Source organism: Cupressus sempervirens, chromosome 1, assembly GCF_028749045.1.
Source record: "Cupressus sempervirens isolate cs-2001-9-10 chromosome 1, ASM2874904v1, whole genome shotgun sequence".
Lineage (NCBI taxonomy): Eukaryota > Viridiplantae > Streptophyta > Pinopsida > Cupressales > Cupressaceae > Cupressus > Cupressus sempervirens.
This window is the reverse complement of record NC_143118.1, coordinates 501122863-501146927: the sequence shown is the minus strand read 5'-3', so window position 1 is coordinate 501146927 and position 24065 is coordinate 501122863. Positions and strand designations below refer to the sequence as shown.

Genomic DNA, 24065 nt, shown 5'->3' with positions numbered 1-24065 from the left:
GGAGGTACCCTGCGCAAGCATCTAAACGCTGACCATCATTCCCATTTGCTATGCGTTGGTAGAGATCACCGTTTGCAGTGAAGGAGTTTTATGGGTAAGCCTGTATTGGGTGTTGGGTCTGTTGGACTTAGTTTACATTGTGATTATGGTAAAATCTCTTGCATTCCGTTTAGCATTCTGTTCAGGGTTTTGAATGTTTATTTCTAAAATCCGATAAGGAACTATCCACTGTGTTTAATGTCAGCCAACTGTTTGACAAAAATACCAAGCTTGTAATTAGTCCATGGGACTATATGCTTAGATGTTTAACCAACTGTTTGATGAAGTTTTTTTGAGTATTTTTTGGTATCTAATGTGAGAAAACAACATTTCTACTCTTTTAGTTGAATATGTAGCATTTATTCTATGTAATATAGTGGTGCTGAGACAATAACAGCTTGCTAGAAAACTGTTTGATAAAATTCCTCCTAATTAAACACACAGCAAAATAGTCATACATTTGGGTATAGATTATTACAGTTATCGGTGGTGTATGGTGCGTAAGGCACCTATGGTCATTTTCTAAGATTGAATGCAGGTTCTGGGTGAGTGCTTGGACGGTTCAGTAAGGCACATTGTGGAAGGCATTCAACATAGCATAGAGGTTTGCAAGATAAAGGCACCAAGGGTAGTGACAGCTAGTTGAGCGTCTAGAGGAAGACATATTACACCTTCATTTGTAGAACTGTGCATCAGTTCAACTCACAGCAGCAAGTGGCAATGAGTAGGGATTGATAAACAGTCGGCTAGGGAGACATATCTGCAGTGTATGGGTTTTCTCAGCATTCATTGTTTCATATTGAAATATAGTTAAGTTTGGTTGTGCCTGCCGTACATGGTGATACCAAGAACACAGTATTGATAGTTCTCTGAACTTATTATTCTACATTCATTTATATTCTGGAGTGAATCTATCTCAGCAGTGTAGAATTTAAAAAATCAGAACAGTTGGAGAGCATTACAGCATTTGAATCGATAAGCAGTGGTTCAGTTTTTACAGAATGTTTGTCTATTGAAGGGATTGAGATTGCATGATAACTATTTGTCAAAATGCCCCAGTTCTAGAATCAGAACTTAGTGGTTAGATCTAGTAAGCTACATGGCAGAAGAAGTAGGACGAGATTTCCAACTCGATATTAAAATTGAAGTAAGGAAATTGCACGATGATTATAAAAATTTTCCGTCAAAGCTTCAAAAAGAATTTTCTTTCATTAATTATGTGGACTTTCAGCTAGAGCTGCAAAACAAGATGGATATGATAAGAAATAAATGCTATGATTTGGTTTGAGATCTCCTTGCAGAGGACAGGTACAAAAATTTACATAAGGAAGCCATTGATCAACTTGATAATAGTACTAAAAGGAAAGAGGAACATGAGGTCCCTATAGTATCTAGAAGCCTTTATGATGAATTCCCAGCAGTTAGTGACCATCATACAACTGACCTTATGAAGGGCAAAAATTAGACCTTAGAAAACGAATCAGAAAATTCATTTGATGACAATGAATCCCAAGATCATGATGTGGATGGACACGCAACCACGTTGGAAGTGGAAGAGTGTGAAGATATTGTTATATAAGCAGCTTCTACCTCGTTAGTTGAGCCATCCTATGGGGTGCATAGCAACAAAACCCTAGATATTGAGGAGTGTCTAGATGATAGCATACACAATGCTGCTTATCATATGGTGATTCAGCCTCATATCATAGTGCGGATGACAAATTGGAAGATTTGTGTGGAATTGTTTCATCACAAGGGGATCATCATTTAGCAAGCCAATTGAAGGTTAATGACGGGATGGTTGCCACAACCGTTAAGCATTTTGATGTTGCTCGTCAAATGTTGGCCACCTATGGTTGGAGTACTCCTTTGACAGATGAGCATGGTGATAGTGTTTTTTCCCTTGAAGAGATATATGCACTTCGAGAAGCGATTGAAATGATGAAACAAAATTACCTACAACTACTTGCAGATAGAGATTTTCTTCTTGAATGGGATCGCATTTGTTATGTTGCATTGCAGGGAAACGAGGAGAAGGTTGATAAGCTCACTCATGAGCTTGAGGTGACTATGGACTCTTTGCAGAGTGCCCAGTTGGCCCTTCAAGAGTCACAATTACAGATTGAGCTTACAGAGGAGTTGAGTTTGGCACAGTCTCCACCAATTGCAAATATAGTACAGTTACATACAGAGGCAGTTGATAATAATTTTATATCCATGGGTTGTAATAGGGATGTGGTTACATCTATCATAGATATTTCAGCTGGGACGAGTGCCTTGGTGGAGAACAACAGAGAACCACTAATTGTATCGAGTTCTCCTGAGGTTAGTGCCGTGACAGTTGATACAGGACAATTCACTGGTAGCTCGTGTGTCACAATGGTGGATTCTCTTGAGAGTTGTGTGGTAGTATACGACGCTACTCCGTCATCCACATAGGGCATTCGCAGAGTGTCATCCAGTTGGGAGTATAGCTCTCATGTTGATTTGTTTCCATCTCCTGGAAGCAAATCTATCACTTCATTCCATGAATTTGATTTTGGATGCTGGCTTGTTGATTTTCAGAGTCAGAGGGATCAGCTGTTTGATTCAAGTCTTTTTAGTGATGAGCCATTGACAGAGGTTGGAGCATTTTACCGCGAATACATAGTGAGGAGTGCTCATCATTTTTCTTTTGACCCATGCACGAAGGACTTGATGATGCATTGGTGTGTGTTGGTTCCAGAATTAAATCATCCTTTGTGGGATGGGTATTCACCATCTTCGGAAGGTGGGATTAGCGGATGCAAGCATCCAACTCAGCTATTTTTGGGGGATTACTTGCAGGGAAAGCTGTCGGTTATACATCATGCTGATATGTATCCAACATGGTTTGCTACTTCTATGTCACAAAGTTATAGGACGACTATGGTGTTAGTTGGCATGATGGTTTGGTTAGTTATCACATCCATGGGAGTTTAGCGGGAGCTGTAGAGAGATGTTGTGTTATAGATGCTAACAGGTATTTTTACCTCTTATGGCGAATGGATGTGGGGTTCGATTGTTTTGGGATCCAAGTGGCGACAGGTTTGGCACGATGTATTGGTTGATCGAGGATCCAGGTGTTAATAGTATCTTACATCTAGTGGATTATGCTGTGACTATGATCTGCGTGTTTCAGCCTTCTGACACATCAGAGATCCAGAGATTAGGATTACTCCGTTTCCACCAGGGTGATATAGTGGTGGAGTCAGATTGGTTGGATCTACCATTGTCATCGGTACATATGTTGCCAGAGTGGTATAGTGGTACAGTGGTGCAGATACTATAGGAGTTGGTCAATAGTAACTTAGACATTGCACGAGTTCTCACTTGGGATCCAGGTGGGGCATCTCTATGTATTGCTTTTTATCGGGGATCTTGTTGGAGAGTTGGGTTGCTATCATCTTGGGGTGGATATTGGTATATTGTTGACCTCCCATCTTCACTTGACAGTAGAGATTCACAGGGTCACTCATGGAGGGAGGCTTTCATCCTGACTGAGGGTATTGGCACACAGGGCAGCAGCACATGGTAGTTGGTGTCCATTTATGGTGAGATTTGGAATCCTGGCATTCAGTTATTTGGCACATTGGTTCCTATTGTACTGTTTCACCACTCTGAGTTTGGGAAGATGCATGCCGGGGTACATCGACTGAGGAGTAGAACCTCATTCTCGAGGTGAGTATGGGATCCTGGCATTTGATTTCTGCAGATATGAGCGGATTGCTTGAGGGCAAGCAATCTTTGAGAAGGGAGGCTTTGTAATGTTCCCTTTTTCTGGGACATTATAATTCAGTGTTGCTGGCTCACTTCGCCTAGGTTTCGGGGCGAGAAGGTTCTTTATGGGGTTTAGTTCGAGATTTGGCCTAGACATTTTCAGTTTCGGACCCATCAAAGCAGTTATGGCAGGTTATCTGTATGCTTACTATTTTTAGTAAGTAAACAAAGCTCAGTATTCGTGATATCTCAATGTTGGGTTGGAAGCGTCTCGTCGAGAGCTTTCCAACGAGCTATTGCACGTGCTTATTTGAGTTCGTTTGGTCAGTTATTTTAATGCCTAAACAATTATATGGTTTATTGGCTAAGTGACTTTAAAAGTTCATTTAACTTGTTACTTTATTTAAAAAGTACTATGTTCATTTAAGTGACTAAAGGACAAAAATGTGCTTTATCCCACATTGCTTAAAGATGCGTGCATCACATTGGAAAAAGTGATAAAGGTACAACAGACTCTACATGGGAGGATATATGAAGATTATAATATTGAAGACAAATATTAATCTGGGAGCTGGAAACAGTTGTTGGTTATTTCTTTTGGGATTCAAACCCTTGAAGAAATTTTTGGAGGTTGGATGAAAACCTAGCCTTCTTACAGGTTTTATCTATATTACCAATTTGACTGTTATTTCTGTTTGTAAGATTGGATATTCTGAATTGTTGCATGTTATTGTATTGCTGATGTATAATACAGTAACGTTATTTGGCAACTACTTGTGTTAATTGCTGGTTTAAATGTGTACTTTGGAACATTGGAGGAAATAAACATATTTTTTGGCTTTTCCTGTATGTTTATCTGCTGGTTATAAATTGGTTAAAGTTCTGAAATTTGTATCAAATACTGGTTTGCTGTTTGGATTTAAAATTGTAAGTTTATATCATGGGTTTTAGAAAAATATCCGGAAAGGGATTATTACATTCGAGCCCAATGTTTCATTGATCATCAATTATCAGACAGAGGAAAAGCATAATATTAAAGGGACATGTATTTATTATGGTTGAAACCTTTTATTATCACATTGTAGATTTCAGAGGGAAAATAAATCAGATAGCTGTTTAAGGGACAAATAATCAATAATTTGAAACCTTATAGTTGAGAAATCAAAGATGCAATAGTAAAAGAGTATCATAACACGTGTAGTAGCGGTTGATTCTCAGTATTGAAAGTTTGAACTTAAATCAGCAATGTAAGGCGACCATTAGTGCATTTGCATTTTAATTTCAAATAAGTTCAACACCAAGTAGTACAACACAACAACACGAGAGAGAGCTAAATATCAAGAAAATAACATCTTCTATAGAATGGGACAAAAGATGTACTAAACAAGCATAGCGATATTTCAAAAGCGTTTTCTCTTACACACATCTTAAGAAGTCATGATGCTGTTGTTTATTATAAAAAATGCAGCTGTTGTGGTTGTAATGTAAATTTCAGCAGTCTGAAAATACAGAGGCATTAATGATGGAGATGTTATCAGTACTTGGATTCTCACTTCAGCCATCATAATAAGAGTGTTATTTCAGATCTATATGCAATTACAAGGTAAAGCTACAAAAATGTGTGTAAAAGCTGAGGGCATTTCTAAATAGCATCATTTTGTATAGGGATTTCGTGGCAAGAGAATAAACAGAAACAAGGTTTCATATGGTGCATCTCTTAAGGATTAATATCCATAGCTGTGTGAATTTGCATCTGAGTCTAATAATTTGGTCAGTCCAAGAAGAAATACGAGCGGTGTGTGCAAATGTAGATGAGAGATGCTACAATCAAAAGAATATGCTGCATGATTGATCTTGTTTGAAATTAAGGAGAGATCTCATGAAACATATGTTGAACAAGAGTAAATGGTAAAGCTTGAAAAACATAGTTTGAGCAATTAATCAAATATTCAGAGGACAGATGATCATAACAGAGCTGCAACTAGCAAAGGGCAAAATGGATGAAATAAGAAATACCCAGATCCAGTTTGATGGCAACCTACATTTTTGCAATGCAAGGGAAGATGAAATCTTGTATCAGGTTGTTTCAAACAGTTGCGAAACCCATAACATCTCTTACTAGAAAATTGTTTTCGTTAATGGAGCCGTGGCTATTAGAAGATCACATATTCAAAGATGTGTACTAAATCTGTCCAATTTGTGTTTTAAAACCCATAATGTATTACACTGATGGCCGAATAGAAGAAAACCCTACAACACCAGACATCAAATGTTAAGCTCTCAGCAGAAACCCTCGAAATGCATACAATCCAGTTTGGGTTGTGATTTTCAGCGAAGAATAAGTTATACTATGAAAGTATGAAACCCAGTTCGGGTTTTCTCAAGAATTAAGAGATAATTTGCGTGAGATACCACAGAATTCAAGATATAACTCTTTTTTTTTTTTTAAAGCAGAGTATTGAAAGGAGAAAATCAAACTATAAAGATGTTTCCAGCAGCTAAGCAAACAAATGTCTCATAAATTTTCATGGTGGCTACTAACAAATTCTTCATGAAAATAACAGATGATAGTATTAAAATTCAAGGCATGCTCAGAAATTCTTACAAGAAAACATCAGCAGAAGAGCAGATTCAAAGAAATTTCACCTTGAAGGTGTTAGTCAACAACAAGCTTCAACATGGTGTTTTAGATACAGAGCTAACAGCTGCATCTTTAAAAGTAGAGAAACCTTTAAACTTTTGACAAGAAAATCTCTGTTAGACTCCAATAACTAACATCTTCCAGAACCCCCAAGCGGCCAGCCATATGTTTTCAGAAATGAACAAAATCAGCAGACATGTCATTCAACAGTGGCTCAAATCAAATGAAATGTGCCTAGAAAGAAGTATTTAAACTCTCATCATGCTCCAGACGTCAAGATAAGTCAATATGTAAGCGGCAATAGCGAGAACAACTGTAAATGACAGCTTCAACATAGATATATTTTTCAAACCCTAGTTGTTCATCTTCATTTTTTCTTTTCAGACTTCAAACGAAAATGATGAAAATATGCATTTAGGGTTGAAATGAAAGAAATCGGGTTCCTCAATTCTTTTCCATAACTTTTCAAGTCCGAAGACCATTTGACATCTGTCTTACTCTTTCTAAATATCCAAGCATGCTGTAAGTGGGAGAAGGGATTTGATAAATGTTCTAAAGCATAAAGTGTTATTTTAATGCTCTATTCTTGGAAAAATATTCACCTTGTGAAACGGTGTATTATGTGCCACCTTGTAAGTGAGGTCATTTAATATTTTGTTGATCCTAGTGCAAGTGAGAGGGAATCTAAATTTGCTCTTGCTCAATAAATCAAATGTGACATGTGTTCTAATACTTAGTCTTAGGGGTAATCGATATAGTTGAAAACTTAGTGTTATCAATTAAAGTCATGAAGAGCAATTTTAGGAGGCAGTTCAAGGTCGAATTGACTTTGCCTAGGCTGTTGAGGGGTCTCTATGATCAGTTGGAGCATTTTTTGGGGCAGTTTTGAGTGAGTCATAGGTGTTATTATGACTTAGTGGGGGTTATGAGGCAATTAGTCATCATTTTGATGAGTATTGACTCCTATTTTGGAAGTTTTTTCATAGATTCGACCCCAAGGGGTTTATAGTTTGTCTTTTGAGACTCTTATTGTTTTTTCAGTTCTGATTATACAGAGAACAAACCGTGACATATTCTTGTGTCCTTGTTATTTTTGCATCTTTTGTAACTCATTTTTTTGGACACTAAATATCATAACTGGATCATTTTAGTAAGATTTTACAAGTCCGTCCTTTTCTTTTTCTGCAATTTTGTGTAAATGTGTGATAGATAAAGGCATTAGTGAGTTTTAGGATTCATTTTGTTTCGTCTCACCTCTTATCAAATTGTAGAAGTATAAGTCTATTTGCAGGTTGCATCATGTGTCTATTGAATTGGTTGAGATTGTTAAGTGAATACCATCTTTTCCGTAACATTTTGTTATTTCAGAACTTCAATGTGAAATATTTTTGCAAGCCTTTACAGATTTGAAGTGTCTAAACATCAAAATAAGGTCTTCAAATAAGTGAAGCCAGTTATATGTTTTTTGTGTCAATAGCTATGGTGAATTACCTGTTTAGTTAGGTTTTCAAGCTTTTTGTGAGTTTTCTGCAACATCTTTTCCTCTTTTCTTATTAAGTCCTAAGGAGCAAGTTAGGTGATTATCCAATAGGAACCAGCCTAGAATTTTGAGGTCTCATATTCATAATGGCATATGCCACATGCAGAATTTGAGTCCCATGTTATGCTAGATTACTAAAGCTTAAAAGTGATAATAGGGTGCAAATTTGGTGCATAACACAACATTTACTGTTTAACAATTAAGGATTTTGTTGTGCCTTCCTTAGGTGATGTCAAATATAATGGGCCAATTGCCACTCCCCTCCTAAAAATAGGACTCCTTATAAAAATTAGGAAACTGTCTCAAAAAATTTGAAATGTCTCAAAATGCACCATAAGCCATCTCCTCATCTCCTTGAAAATAGGAATCTTCCTAAAAAATAGGTGACTGCCTTTGAATGTCTGGAATGGTTCATATTGCCCCCTGCTAGGCTCCACAACCCTGGTTGGCTCCCCTAACAACTTTTCTGACATACGGTAACCCCTAATTGTAGGCCAATCTTTGCTTAAAATTGAACTGCCTAAGGAGCGGATGTTACGTGTTATGACTTGCAACAACAGTAATTATAGATGAGCAATCCACCATATCATCCTGGCAGATTCACTTGGTGTGTGCTAGAAGACCTTTGTGATAGTGCTGAGTGTGATTGGAAGTCTTTATTGCAGTTGTAGGTTAGTTCAGTGTTGATTGGAGCCCTTGGAAGGTGTTTATGCATGTTTTGGGAGTTGTTAACAGGGGTTTCCTTGCGTGCTTGAACCTATTACAGTCCATTATCGGACCTGTCATCACTCAGTCAAGCATATCAGATCATTTGACACCCATTTTGAAGAGTTTGGAGATTGTTGCGAGTCAAAGTTTTAAGGTGGTGCTCCATGGTAGCACTTGGGAGTGAGCTACTATCATGTTGGAGACTTGCTGGTCATTATACATTGCTATCTTGCTTGTAACAGTGAGACATTTCTTCATGTTCAAACCTACAATCATCCTCATCTCAGTGGGGCTAGTTTATGTGAGGTTTCCAATTTATGTTCATACCATGTGTTGGTGTCTTCCTAGAAGAATTATTCACTCAGAACTTTGTAATGGTAGGCTATTAAATACTTAATGCCGGCACTGAATATTTGCAATGTTATCTTGTTGATTTTTCTATTTGGAAAAAATGTAATTTTTTGGGGGGCTGGTTATTACTCATTGTGATTCAACTTCTTTGGGATGACATAGATCTACTGCTCTCCCATCCCTAGGCACAAGGATATCTACATATTATAAGCTTTATTGCTGTGGGAATTTGTATTTCAATGGATCTTATGCGTGATTGTAGGGGGAGTGCTTTGCTTGATCTTAGAGTCCCCTATCTTTGTTTTCTTGGCATTAAACACTCCTCAATCAACACTATTAGATCTAGTATCAATCTTTTCATAGTGATTTGTGATGACTGTAGTGAGTCTTCCATTCAAGGCTTGTATTGTACTCTTTGATGAGACTTTCTAATCTCTCTCCTTTCCTTACCTCATGCTCTTTGGGCTTTTGGTTCCCTCTACTTGGAAATTTGCATTGGTTTCTTGACCAAATGTATTGGTGGTCCCTAGCGGTATTGCACTTTGTTTTTTTGGTTCTCCTTTGTGGGCCTCTAGGATTCTCTTCCCCAAACTTTCTATTTGTAATTTGATGTAGTCTTGAGTCCCATCAACCTAATTTTGGTTATCCATGGACATTGATATGTTTTCTTTCTTTCTCCTCTCTTGGACATGCCCTTGTCAATGATGAATATGAAATTTCTTCCAGTTGTGCAACTTTCCCTTCATGTTGACTTTGTCTTCTTATACAGCCTATTCTTTGATCTTTACGTCTCTCCGACAAGCACAACTAAATCATCCTTTGCTTCATCCAGGTAAACTCTTCAGATGGAATTATCTTTAATGATTTTAAAACATGATAGGTTAATTCTATATCAGGTGCATGATTGGTCTTGAAACTTGGCAAAATCTGTTCAGCAACAACCTCCCATCAACAAATTGCTGAAGTCTTTTATAGATGATATAGCTTTAAGTATTGATATAGGATCATCCAGTCGTGTAAGGGCAATCCTGTATCACCCAAAAAATGCTTACTGTTAGTTTCCATTAATGTGTTTTCATTTATGGATACCCATTTGGGTCAATTAAAGATTCCAACTCTTATAGTTCCACTATTAGCTTTTTGGGTTAGAGTTTTTGAGCACCTTGGGATACATGCCAATGCAAAAAATAGGTTATTTTTGTAATTGAGCCATAATTATGATGAGTTAGACTGTGTAAGTTGGAGGGATGGTTATACATGTAATTTAAAGCACTCCAAAAAAAGAATTAAGTCAAAAGGCTTTATGATTTGAAAGTTATTGTAGTTTTAAGTTGCATGGAGACCTGCTAAGAGCACTTCAAAGTTAGATTTGAGGCACTAAATGACCTCGTACGGGCCCGAAAAATGGGGAACGAGCAAAGCTCGTCTATAGCACTATAGAGTTCTTGGAAAGCTTTTCGAAAATATAAATGGTTCGTCAATCAGAGTCCCGGAGCAAAAGTTATGCCTCTCGAAAGTTGGACTACCATTTTTGGATTCTTCTAATTTTACACCGACTTCTGACGTGTTTCTAGAACCTTCTGTTTTGGTGGTGGATGTCAAATGACATTCTAAAATTTATTCCTAACCCTAAACCTAATTTGGTTTACTTAAGGACATTTCTGGTGTTGTAAAGATAGTTTTTGGTGGAGTTTGGGAGAAGGTACTATGAGAAGGGTTTTTTGCAAAATCTGATAATATTGTAAGCCCATAGGGCATGTCATGGAGTCTACTTTTGTTGTATTGAATGTAATAGCATATCATTTCTGATAATAATATTCCCCCTTTCCTCTTGTGTTCATTTTTGTCTTGGATTGTGCCTTCATCAAGTAGTATCAGAGTGGGTCTTCCTAAATGTGTAGATAGAGTGCCGACTGTGAGGCAGTTTGCATAAGGATCGTGTGGTTGTGGGTTTTGATACAAGAAGATGCCTCCACTAAGGGAGCGTGGTGAAAGGGCCGGAGTTGTTACTCCTGAGGTTAGAGCCCTCCAAAGACAAGTCCATGCATTACAAGAGGAGATCTGTAGAGGAATGAATGTTGCCATAGGTGACGAAAGTGAGGAAGAAAATGAAGAAGGAAATATTGGGCAAGAAGGGGAAGGAAGTGGAGAAGTCCTAAACCAAGTGGAGGAGAGGCTTTTTAGGGTCATTGCCAAGCTTGGAAAAAGACCTAAAATTGACGTCGGCATATTTTCAGGAAATCTAAACCCAGATGAGTTGATCAACTACATCAATGAGTTGGAGGAATATTTTGAGTATGAGGATATCGGGGACCTTGATAGGGTTAAGTTTGCGAAGGCCAAATTGAAAGGCCATGCCAAAATCTGGTGGCAAGAGATTTAGTTGGAAAGAAATAGGAGAGGAAAGGAGAAAATCACAAGATAGGATCGCATGGTGGACAAACTAAAGAAGCAGTTCATTCCTGTTGATTACGAGCTTGATTTGTTCAAAATGATGCAAGGGTTAAAGCAAGCGGGGAAATCTGTCTAGGAATACACAGAGGAGTTTTACCGAGTCCTTATTAGAGTAGGGCATGCAGAAGTAAACAAAGAGAAGGTTGTCCGTTACTGTAGTGGGTTAGGACGTAGCATTTAGGAGGAGTTAAGTCTGGTTAGGAGGAGTTAAGTCTGGTTAGAAGGAGTAGCATTGAAGAGGCATACCAATTTGCCTTGCGAGTTGAGAAGTTAAACAAAAATTTTGATGGAAAGAAAAGAGGGTGTAGTCAAGGAGGAAGGGGTGGTGGCAGGTCATTTAAAGGCCAAAATGAGAACCAGAAGAAAAATGAAGATGTGGGTACTAGCCAAAATCAAAGGAATGAGGGTTTCAATCGCTCTCGTGATCAAAACTTTGGAGATCAGAGAGGAAGAGGTAGAGGATGTGGACAAGGTTCAAGAAGAGGAGGCTTCCTTGGTACTTGTTTTCATTGCAATGAAGAAGGTCATCGTGCCTTTGAATACCCTCAATGCCAAGGAAGGATAGATAGGAGAGCTGATGGTCAAGCAAGGGTTGCTCATGTTGATGATGATGCACAGTCATCACATTCAGAGGATGCAGAAAGAGGAGAGGTTTTAGTTAATGAAAGGGTCTTACTGAGCGGTGAGACTGAACCTGGATAAGGTGGAGTTTGTTTCGTACCAAATGCAAGTGCAAGGGTAAATGTTGTGGTGTGATTGTTGATGGGGAAACACTAACAACTTGGTGTCAAAGGAGATGGTCTCCAAGCTAAAGTTCAAGAGGGAGAAACACCCCCAACCCTATTGGATTGCTTGGGTGCACGATGATCATAAGGTCCTCGTTAGTGAGCAATGTTTGGTAAAGTTCAAGATTGGGAGTTACCATGATGAGGCTTTCTATGACATCATTCCAATGGATGTTTGCCATTTATTGTTGGGAAGGCCATGGCAGTTTGATAGGCATGTTATACATGATGGTCATGCAAATACATACTCTCTGACAAAGGATGGTGTTCGTCACAAATTGAAGCCCTTTATAAAGGAGGATGAAAAAGTATGCAGTAGTGCTAGAGTATGTCTTGTTAATGCAAGAAAATTACTAGATGGCATGAAACATCAGCATATATGTTATGCTTTAATTCCTAGAAAAGATAAGGAATGTAGTAGTGAAATTCCACTTCAAGTTTCAGGTCTATTAAGTGAGTATGGAGATGTCATCTCTGATAATGTTCCAGAAGGGTTGCTGCCTATAAGGCAAATTAGTCATCAAATAGATCTAGTGCCTGGAGCTAGTTTGCCTAATAAGGCTGCTCATAGGATGATTCCTAATGAGATTAAGGAGCTCAATAGACGAGATCAGGAGCTGTTGAGGAAAGGTTTGATTCGAAAGAGCTTGAGTCCATGTGCAGTACCTGCAATGCTGGCACCAAAGAAGGATGGAGAGTGGAGAATGTGTACAGACTGTCGGCCATAAATAGAATAACCATCAAGTATCGGTTTCCTTTGTCAAGAATGGATGATCTTATGGACTGTTTGAGTGGAGCTTAGTACTTCACAAAGATAGAGCTCAAGAGTGGTTATCACTAGATATGGATACAAGAGGGAGATGAGTGGAACACTGCATTCAAGACCATGGAGGGTCTATATGAGTGGTTAGTCATGCCCTTTGGACTGACCAATGCGCCAAGCACCTTCATGCGGCTTATGAATGAGGTACTAAAGGAATTTTTTGGAAAAAATTGTTATTGTCGATTTGGATGATATTTTGATTTTCAGTAAGTCTTTGGATGAACATTTATTGCACATTCATAGTGTCTTTGAAAGGTTGAGGGAAGAGAAATTGTTGATTAATTTGAAGAAGTGTAGCTTTGTCAAAAGGGAGTTAGTCTATTTGGGGTTTGTTGTATCAGCTAAGGGTCTCAAAAATCGATTTAGAGAAGGTGAAGGTCATCTTGGAATGACCTACTCCAAGGTCTGTCACTCAGGAAAGATCATTCTATGGTCTGGCTAGTTTTTAGAGGAAGTTCATTAGGAATTTTAGTAGTATATGTGCACTCCTAATTGAAACAATGAGGGGGGATAGAAAAGAGTTCAAGTGGATTACAAGAGCTGCCAGGAGTTTTGAATTGCTGAAGAAGAAGGTGGCAGAGCAACCTGTGTTGGCACTTCCTGATTTCAACGAAGTATTTTAGGTGGATTGTGATGCTAGGGGCAATGCTATTGGGGTTGTATTGAGCCAAGAAGGTAAACCTATTGCCTATTTTAGTGAAAAATTGAATGATGCAAAGAAGTATTCTGTTTATGATCATGAGTTCTATCCAATAGTTCAGGGCTTAGAGAAATGGAGGCATTATTTGTTGCCAAAAGAATTTGACTTGTATACTAATCACCAGGCATTGCAGTACCTAAATAGCCAAGGTAAATTGAATCAAAGACATTTGAAATGGGTAGAGTTCATGCAATGCTATACATTTGTATTGAAACACAGAAGTGGAAGGTCTAATAGAGTTGCAGATGCATTAAGTAGGAGACAATTATTGCTGGCAGTAATGTAGGTTGAAGTGCTTGGGTTTGATGAACTCAAGAATTTGTACCTTGAGGATCTTGACTTTGCAAAGGCTTGGAAGGCTTGTAAAGAACCTGTTACTTTAGAAAGGACCAGGTGTCTAGATTACATGATTCAGGATGGTATGTTGTTCAAAGGAAGTCAATTGTGTATCCCAAGAAGTTCCATGAGGGAAAACTTGATCAAGGAGAAGCACAGTGGAGGGATTGCAGGACACTTTGGTCAAGATAAAACCATTTCTATTATTAGAGAACATTATTTCTGGCCTCAATTGTCATAGGATGTGAAGAAGTTTGTGTAGAATTGTCAAGTATGTCAAACAGCCAAAGGATTTAGTCAAAATATTGGACTCTATCAGCCATTGCTTGTTCCAATGAAGCCTTGGGAGGACATAAGTATGGATTTTGTTCTTTGATTGCCAAGGACACAAAGGGGTAATGACTCAGTATTTGTGGTGGTTGATAGGTTCTCCAAGATGTCACATTTCATTCCATGTCACAAGTCTCATGACGCAGTGCATATTGCAAATTTATTTTTCAGAGAGGTGGCGAGGCTATATGGTCTCCCAAAAAGTATTGTTTCTGACAGAGATACTAAATTTGTTGGGAATTTTTGGAGGACTTTGTGGAAGAAGTTGAAGATAGAATTGAAGTTCAGTTTTGCACATCATCTGCAGATTGGTGGACAAATAGAAGTAGTGAATAGGAGTCTGGGCAATTTGCTGAGGTGTTTAGTAGGAGATAAACCCAAGGGATGGGATTTGATTCTACCACAAGCAGAATTTGCTTACAATAATTCCGTAAATAGGAGTACTGGTAGATCACCATTCCAAATTTTGTACGGGAGTAGTCCAAAGACTGCACCAGAGCTGAGGAAGATGGAGCAAGGGGAGAGGACAAGTGTTGAGGTAGAAGACTTTGCTGAACATGTCAAGAACCTACATGAGGAGGTGCGAGCCCATATTACCAAGATGAACCTACAGTGTAAGGCTAGGGCAAATCAAAAGAGGAGACATAAGGAGTTCCAAGTTGAGATCAGGTCATGGTATACTTGAGGGAGGAATGATTTCCAGTTGGTACCTACAACAAGTTGAAGATGAAGAAATTTGGCCCCTACAAAATTTTGAAGAAACATGATTTAGAGAATGCATATGAGGTGGAGTTACCAGATGGGATTCACATTTCTCCTATTTTCAATATTGCGGACTTAATAGAATATCATGATAATGGTGCAGACGAGGAGTTGATGCTGGAGCCATGTCCAATTCCTACTTCTACGAAGGAAGAGATTCAAGAAATTCTGGATAGTCGTGTGGGCCGGAGTACCATAAAAAGGTAGTATGAAGAATACCTAGTGAAGTGGAAAGGACGACCAATAGAAGACTCAACTTGGATATCTGCAACGGAGGTTGCCCATTTGGGTTTTCCTCTTCTAGCTATAAAGTGATAGGGTCACTTTTCAATCTACCCTGGATTTCTTATGCAGGAGCATCCAGTGGTGTAAGGGCAATCCTGTATCACCCAAAAATATGTTTAGTGTTAGTTTCTTTATAATGTGTTTTCATTTCTGGATACCCATTTGAGTCAATTAAAGATTCCAACTCTCAAAGTTCTACTATTGGTTTTTTGGGTTAGAGTTTTTGAGCACCTTGGGATTCATGCCAATGCAGAAAATAGGTTATTTTGTAATTGAGCCATAATTATGATGAGTTAGAGGGTGCAAGTTGGAGGGATGATTATACTTGTAATTAAGGCACTCTAGAGAAAGAATCAGGTCAAAAGGTTTAATGATTTGAAAGTTATTGTTGTTTAAAGTTGCCTAGAGACCTCCTAAGAGCACTTCAAAGTCAGATTTGAGGCACTAAACGACCTTGTACAGGCCCGAAAAATGGTGGACAGCAAAACTCGTCCATAGCGCTATAGAGCGCTTGGAGAGATTTTCGAAAATGTAAACGGTTCGTCAATCGGAGTCCCATATCAAAAGTTATGCCTCTTGGAAGTTGGACTACCATTTCTAGATTCCTCTAATTTTATGCCAACTTCTGACGTGTTTCTAGAACTTTCTGTTTTGGCAGTGGATGCCAAATGGCATATTCTAAAATGTATTTCTAATCCTAAACCTAATTTGGTTTACTTAAGGACATTTTTGGTATTGTAAAGACATTTTTTGATGGAGTTTGGGAGAAGGTACTGTGAGAAGGATTTTATCTAGAATCTAATAATATTGTAATTCCATAGGGCATGTCGTGGAGTCTATTTTTGTTGTACTGAATGTACTAGCATATCATTTATGATAATAATATTCCCTCTTTCCTGTTGTATTCATTATTGTCTTGGATTGCGCCTTCATCAAGTATAAACTGCGGACCATGTGAGAAATTTCTATGGGTGTTAGAATTTATGGATATAATATGCTTGCATTTCAATAATTGTTGTAAATCAGAAGCATGTTCTTTGCATAAAATGTTCAACTTCAATAGATCGTGGAGTGATTTTTGTCTTTCATAAGCTTTTTATTCATTGTTTTTATGTAGTTCTACATCTTTTTGTAGTGATAAATGGAATCTTTAAGTAAATAGTTGAGTAAGTTACTTGGACCATAGTATATTTGCTAAAAATTGGAACATGTTTGGATGAATGGATATTTTTATTTAGTGGCATTGATTGCAATTTATGTAGGTCAAATAAAAGAATTATATATATTGCAGATTAATGTTACTTCTAACTATATTATAATTTTAATCTTCTACGTCTAATCTGATAATTTTAAATTTTAGCACAGTGATTTGGATGAATTTGAGCGCACTTCACGTATAGAAAGCTTTCGACAGATCACTCTAGAGTGGCTGTTGAAGAATGGTCTCGAGGCAAAGGGGTATTTAGAAAATCTCAACAGGCAGAGTTCTTATATGCTTGTCATGACTGATTCGTGCTTGCCAATGAATGCACTCGGGGAAGCACCATTTTCTGCTAAAATTCTTATAAATTATGATCTTCCCACTAAAAAGGTAATGTTGAATTTTGGGAAAGTTTTTATGGATGAAATGCTTTTTTATAATTTTCATTTGTTCTTATGAATTTGATTTATCTATAACTAATGTTTTAAAGAAAGGGTGTTTATGATTTTTGAAAATGGGATTCTAGTTCATAATATAGGTATTTACAACCATTAGGATTACTAGTTACAAATGTAATAATGTGATTCTGACTCATTTATTGGTAAAAAGTAATGAAATTGTAAACATTAAAGAAGAAACTAATACGCTAGAAAAATCTGAATAAAATGAGAATCCCTTGACTGAATGGAAAAACTAACTTCAACAGAATATTCATGCTTTTGTCTGCTGTATTTGAGTCCCATTTACCTACTGTGGTTATCCATGGACATATTATTTCTTTCTTTCATCAATTGAGAAGACTGCAGTCTACTCTTATTAGCAGCATCCAATACCTAGAACTCCACTATTTAGAAAAGAAAAAATAGATGTCTTTTGGTGTCATGCATCTTGAACCATAGTTTACAAATTTGTAGATTACTCAGCAAGTAATTGAGCAGTTGTAGGAATTTTTTTTGTGTGAGTTTATGTTTTCTTGTAGGGGTTCGAGTGACAAGATTTAGCAACAAACTTGCATTTCATGGACTGAAATATTCACAAGAAAATGTCGAAGTTTATAGTGTAATACGAAATTAAGCTTTCTGATATGTTTAATCTTGTAATCATAGTTTCATAGAGATTCAAGTATTTATCCTAACGATTCTATTGGCTATAACTCTCTGCATATATTCAGTTCCTGTTCCAATTATTGTTAGGCAGGTGTCAGCTTGTTTTATATAGCTTGCAGAAAATTATTTTATCTCCAGCTTACCGAATGCTCATGTGGAAGTGAAATCTTTACATACTATTGTCCTCATTAAAGACAAGTCAATGACAACTGCATTCGCGGACATACAAGCAGCAAGAAATCGTTCTGCTGTCCTTTCCAATGTAACTGATGCCTGTGCGTTAAAGATTGGTTACTGTTAGAAATAGGGAATACTGAGACAAGGGGGGTGGAGTGGGTGAATTAGTATTCTACAAACTTGATGAAGGCACAATCCAAAACAAAAATAAATACAACAGGAAAGGGGGAATATTATTATCAGAAATGATATGCTATTACATTCAGTACAACAAAAATAGACTCCACGACATGCCCTATGGGCTTACAATATTATCAGATTCCAAAGAAAACCCTTCTCATAGTACCTTCTCCCAAACTCCACCCAAAAACTGCCTTTACAATGCCAGAAATGTCCTTATGTAAACCAAATTAGGTTTAGGGTTAGGAATACATTTTAGAATATGCCATTTGGCATCCACCGCCAAAACAGAAGGTTCTAAAAAACACGTTAGAAGTCAATGTAAAATTAGAAGAATCCAGAAATGGTAGTCCAACTTTCGAGAGGCACAACTTTTGATTTGGGAATCCGATTGACGGACCGTTTACATTTCTGGAAAGCTCCAAGTGCTCTATAGCCCTATGACTCAACTTTGCTTGTCCTCCATTTTTCGGGCTGTACGAGGTCATTTAGTGCCTCAAATCTGACTTTGAAGCGCTCTTAGGAGGTCTCTAGGCAACTAAAAACTGTAATAACTTTCAAACTGTAAAGCCTTTTGACCCAATTCTTTTTTTGGAGTGCTTTAAATTACAAGTATAATCATCCCTCCAACTTACATCCTCTAACTCATCATAATTATGGCTCAATTACAAAATAACCTATTTTCTACATTGGTCCTAAGGTGCTCAAAACTCTAACTCAAAAAACCAATAGTGGAACTATGAGAGTTGGAATCTTTAATTGACCTGAATGGGTATCCAGAAATGAAAACACATTAAACAAAAACTAACACTAAGCATATTTTTGAGTGATACAAGATTGCCCTTACACTGCTGGATGCTCCTACATCAGACACTTAGGGTAGATTGAGAAGTGACCCTATCACTTTATAGCTAGTAGAGGAAAACCCAAATGGGCAACCTCCATAGCGGATATCCAAGTTGAGTCTTCTATAGGTCGTCCTTTCCACTTCACCAGGTATTTTTTTCATATTGCCTGTTTCTGGTACTCCGACCCACATGACTATCCAGAATTTCTTCAATCTCTTCGTTCGCAGAAGTAGGAGTTGAACATGGCTCAAACATGAACTCCTTGTTTGCACCATTATCATGATATTATGTTAAATCTACAATATTGAAAATAGGAGAAATGTGAATCCCATCTGGCAACTCCACCTCATGCATTCTCTGAATTGTGTTTCTTCAAAATTTTGTAGGGGCCAAATTTCTTCATCGTCAACTTGTTGTAGGTACCCACTGGAAATCGTTCCTTCCTCAAGTATACCATAACTTGATCTCCAACTTGGAACTCCCTATGTCTCGTCTTTTGATCTGCCCTAGCCTTATACTGTAGGTTCATCTTGGTAATATGGGCTCGCACCTCCTCATGTAGGTTCTTGACATGTTCAACAAAGTAATCTACCTCAACACTTGTTCTCTCTCCTTGCTCCATTTTCCTCAACTCTGCTGCAGTCCTTGGACTACTCCCATACACAATTTGGAATGGTGATCTACTAGTACTCCTATTTACAGAATTATTGTAAGCAAATTCTGCTTGTGATAGAATCGAATCCCATCCCTTGGGTTTATCTCCTACTAAAGACCTCAAAAAATTGCTTAGACTTCTATTCACTACTTGTGTTTGTCCATCAGTCTGTGGATGATGTGCAGAACTAAACTTCAATTCTGTCTTCAACTTCTTCCACACAGTCGTTCAGAAATACCCAACAAATTTAGTATCTTTGTCAGAAACGATACTTTTTGGGAGACCATGTAGCCTCACCACTTCTCTGAAAAACAAATCTGCAATATGCACTACATCATAAGTCTTGTGGCATGGAATGAAATTTTCCATTTTGGAGAACCTATCAACCACCACAAATACTGAGTCATTACCCCTTTGTGTCCTTGGCAATCAAAGAACAAAATCCATACTGACGTCCTCCCAAGGCTTTGACGGAACAGGCAATGGCTGATAGAGTCCAGTATTTTGACTAAATCCTTTGGTTGTTTGACATACTTGACAACTCTTCACAAACTTCTTCACATCTTGTGACAATTGGGGCTAGAAATAATGCTCTCTAATAATGGCACTGGTCTTATCTCGATCAAAGTGTCCTGCCATACCTCTACTGTGCTTCTCCTTGATCAAGTTCTCTCTCATGGAACTCCTTGGAATACGCAATTGACTTCCCTTGAACAACATACCATCATGAATCATGTAGTCTAGCCACATGGTCCTGTCTAGAGTAATAGGTTTTTTACAAGCCTTCCAAGCCTTTGTAAAGTCAAGATCCTCAGGGTATAGATTCTTGAGTTCATCAAATCCAACCACTTCTGCATTACTGCCAGTAATAATTGTCTCCTATTTAATGCATCTGCAACCCTATTAGACATTCCGCTTCTATGTTTCAATACAAATGTATGACTTTGCATGAACTCTACCCATTTCAAATGTCTTTGATTCAATTTACCTTGGCTATTTAGGTACTGCAATGCTTAGTGATCAGTATACAAGTCAAATTCTTTTGGCAAAAAATAATGCCTCCATTTCGTTAAGGCCTGGACTATTGCATAGAACTCCTGATCATAAACAGAATCCTTCTTTGCATCATTCAATTTTTCACTAAAGTAGGCAATAGGTTTACCTTCTTGACTCAACACAGCCCCAATAGGACTACCACTAGCATTGCAATCCACTTGAAACACTTTGTTGAAATCAAGAAGTGCCAACACAGGTTTCTCTGTCACCTTCTTCAGCAATTCAAAACTCCTGGCAGCTCCTGTAGTCCACTTGAACTCTTTTCTATCCCTCTTTGTTTCAGTTAGGGGTGCACATATACTACTGAAATTCCTAATGAACTTCCTATAAAAACTAGCCAGACCATGGAATGACCTCACCTCAGTGGCAGACCTTGGAGTAGGCAATTCCAAGATGACCTTCACCTTCTCTGGGTCCATTTTGAGACCCTCAGCTGATACAACGAATCCAAAATAGATTAACTCCCTTTTGACAAAGCTATACTTCTTCAAATTAATTAACAATTTCTCTTCCCTCAACATTTCAAGGACACTACGAATGTGCAATAAATGTTCATCCAAAGATTTACTAAAAATCAAAATATCATCCAGATAGACAATAACAAATTTTTCCAATAATTTCTTTAGTACCTCATTCATAAGCCACATGAAGGTGCTTGGCGCATTAATCAATCCAAAGGGCATGACTAACCACTCATATAGACTCTCCTTGGTCTTGAATGCAGTCTTCCACTTATCTCCCTCTCGTATTTGTATTTGGTGGTAACCACTCTTGACATCTATCTTTGTGATGTACTGAGCTCCATTCAAACAATCCATAAGATCATCCATTCTTGACAAAGGAAATCAATACTTGATGGTTATTCTATTTATGGCCCGAGAGTATGTACATATTCTCCACTTTCCATCCTTCTTTGGTGCCAACATTGCAGGTACTGCACATAGACTTAGGCTCTCTCGAATCAAACTTTTCCTCAATAGCTCCTGAACTTGTCTGTTTAACTCCTCAGTCTCATTAGGAGTCATTCCTATGAGTAGCTTTGTTAGGGAAATTAGCTCCAGGGACTAGAGCTATTTGATGACTGATTCCGAAACATTATCAAAGATGACATCTCCATACAATCTTAATAAACCTGAAACTTCAAGTGGAATTTCACTACTACCTTCCTTATCTTTTTTAGGAATTAAAGCATAACATATATGTTGATGTTTTATGCCATCTAGAAATTTTCTTCCATCAACAAGACATACCCTAGCACTACTGCATACCTTTTCATCCTCCTTTATCAAGGGCTTCAATTTGTGATGAACTTCATCCTTTGTCAGAGAGTATTGGCATGACCATCATATATGCCTATCAAACTGCCACGACCTTGCCAACAATAAATGATAGACATCCATTGGAATGATGTCACAGAGAGCCTCGTCATGGTAACTCCCAATCTTGAACTTTACCAAACATTGCTCACTAACCAAGACCTTATGATCATCTTGCACCCAAGCAATCGGATAGGGTTTGGGGTGTTTCTGCCTCTGGAGCTTTAGCTTTGAGATCATCTCCTCTGACACCAAGTTGTTAGTGCTTCCACCATCAATAATCACATCACAACATTTACCCTCGCACTTGCACCTGGTACGAAACAAACTCCTTCTATGTCCAGGTTTAGTCTCACTACTCAGTAAGACCCTTCCATTAACTAGAACCTCTCCTCTTTCTACATCCTCTGAATGTGATGACTGTGCATCATCATCAACATGAGCAACCCTTGCTTGACCATCAGCTCTCCTATTTGTCCTTCCTTGGCATTGAGGGCATTCGAAGACAAGATGACCTTCTTCATTGCAATGAAAATAGGTATCGCGGAAGCCTCCTCTTCTTGAACCTTGTCCATGTCCTCTGCCTCTTCCTCTTTGATCTTTAAAGTTTTGATCATGGGAGCGGTTGAAACCCTCATTCCTCTGATTTCGGCTAGTACCCACATCTTCGTTTTTCTTCTAGTTCTCATTGCGGCCTCCAAATGACTTGCCACCGCCCCTTCCTCTTTGACAACACCCTCTTTGCCTTCTATCAAACTTTTTGTTTAGCTTCTCCTCAACTCGCAAGGCAAATTGGTATGCCTCTTCAATGTTACTCATTCTATCCAGAATTAACTCCCTCCTGAATGCGAGGTCTTAACCCACTAAGGTAACAGACAACCTTCTCTTTGTTTGCTTGTGCATGTCCCACCCTAATAAGGACTTGGTAAAATTCCTTTGTGTATTCCTGGACAGATTTTCCCACTTGCTTTAACCCTTGCATCTTTTTGAAAAAATCATGCTCGTAATCAACAGGAATGAACTGCTTCTTTAGTTTGTCCGCGATGCGATCCCATCTTGTGATTTTCTCCTTTCCTCTCCTATTTCTTTCCAATTGAAGCTCTTGCCACCAAATTTTGGCATGACCTTTCATTTTGGCCTTCACAAACTTAACCCTATCAGGGTCCCCGATATCCTCATACTCAAAACATTCCTCCAGCTCATTGATGCAATCGATCAACTCATCTGGGTTTAGATTCCCCGAAAACATACTGATGTCAAGTTTAGGTCCTTTTCCAAGCTTGGCAATGGCCCTAAAAAGCCTCTCTTCCGCCTAGTTTAAGACTTCTCCGAATTCTTGCCTTTCCTATCTAAAATTTCCTTCTTCATTTTCTTCCTCACTTTCGTCGCCTACGGCAACATTCATCCCTCTAAGGATTTCCTCTTGTAATGCCTGGATCGCCTACAACAACATTCATCCCTCTATGGATATCCTCCTGTAATGCCTGGACTTGTCTTTGGAAGGCTCTAACCTGAGGAGTAACAACTCCGACCCTTCCACCATGCTCCCTTAGTGGAGGCATCTTCTTGTATCAAAACCCACAACCACACGGTCCTTGTGCAACTACCTCACAGTCGACGCCTTTTGTACACACTCAGGAAGACCTGCTCTGATACCACTTGATGAAGGCACAATCCAAGACAAAAATGAACATAACAGGAAAAGGGGAATATTATTATTAGAAATTATATACTATTACATTCAGGATACAACAAAAATAGACTCCACAACATGCCCTATGGGCTTACAATATTATCAGATTCTGGAGAAAATCCTTCTCATAGTACCTTCTCCCAAACTCCACCAAAAAATTGCTTTTACAATGCTAGAAATGTCCTTAAGTAAACCAAATTAGGTTTAGGGTTAGGAATACATTTTAGAATATGCCATTTGGCATCCACCACCAAAATAGAAGGTTTTAGATAACATGTTAGAAGTTGGTGTAAAATTAGAAGAAACTAGAAATGGTAGTTCAACTTTCGGGAGGCATAACT

General features: G+C 38.2%; 1 protein-coding gene across 2 annotated transcripts in view; it reads left to right on the top strand.

Moving 5' to 3' along the window:
- LOC149578433 (initiation factor 4A-like protein) overlaps positions 1-24065 on the top strand; it is a 241250-nt gene that overhangs the window by 34046 nt on the left and 183139 nt on the right. Inside the window, exon 3 of one of the 2 annotated variants that reach the window (XM_089829083.1) lies at positions 16853-17083. In XM_089829083.1, the coding sequence (XP_089685209.1) occupies positions 16853-17083 (231 nt within the window). The remainder of the gene's footprint in view (positions 1-16852; positions 17084-24065) is intronic. The other variant, XM_089829086.1, reaches the window with a different exon arrangement.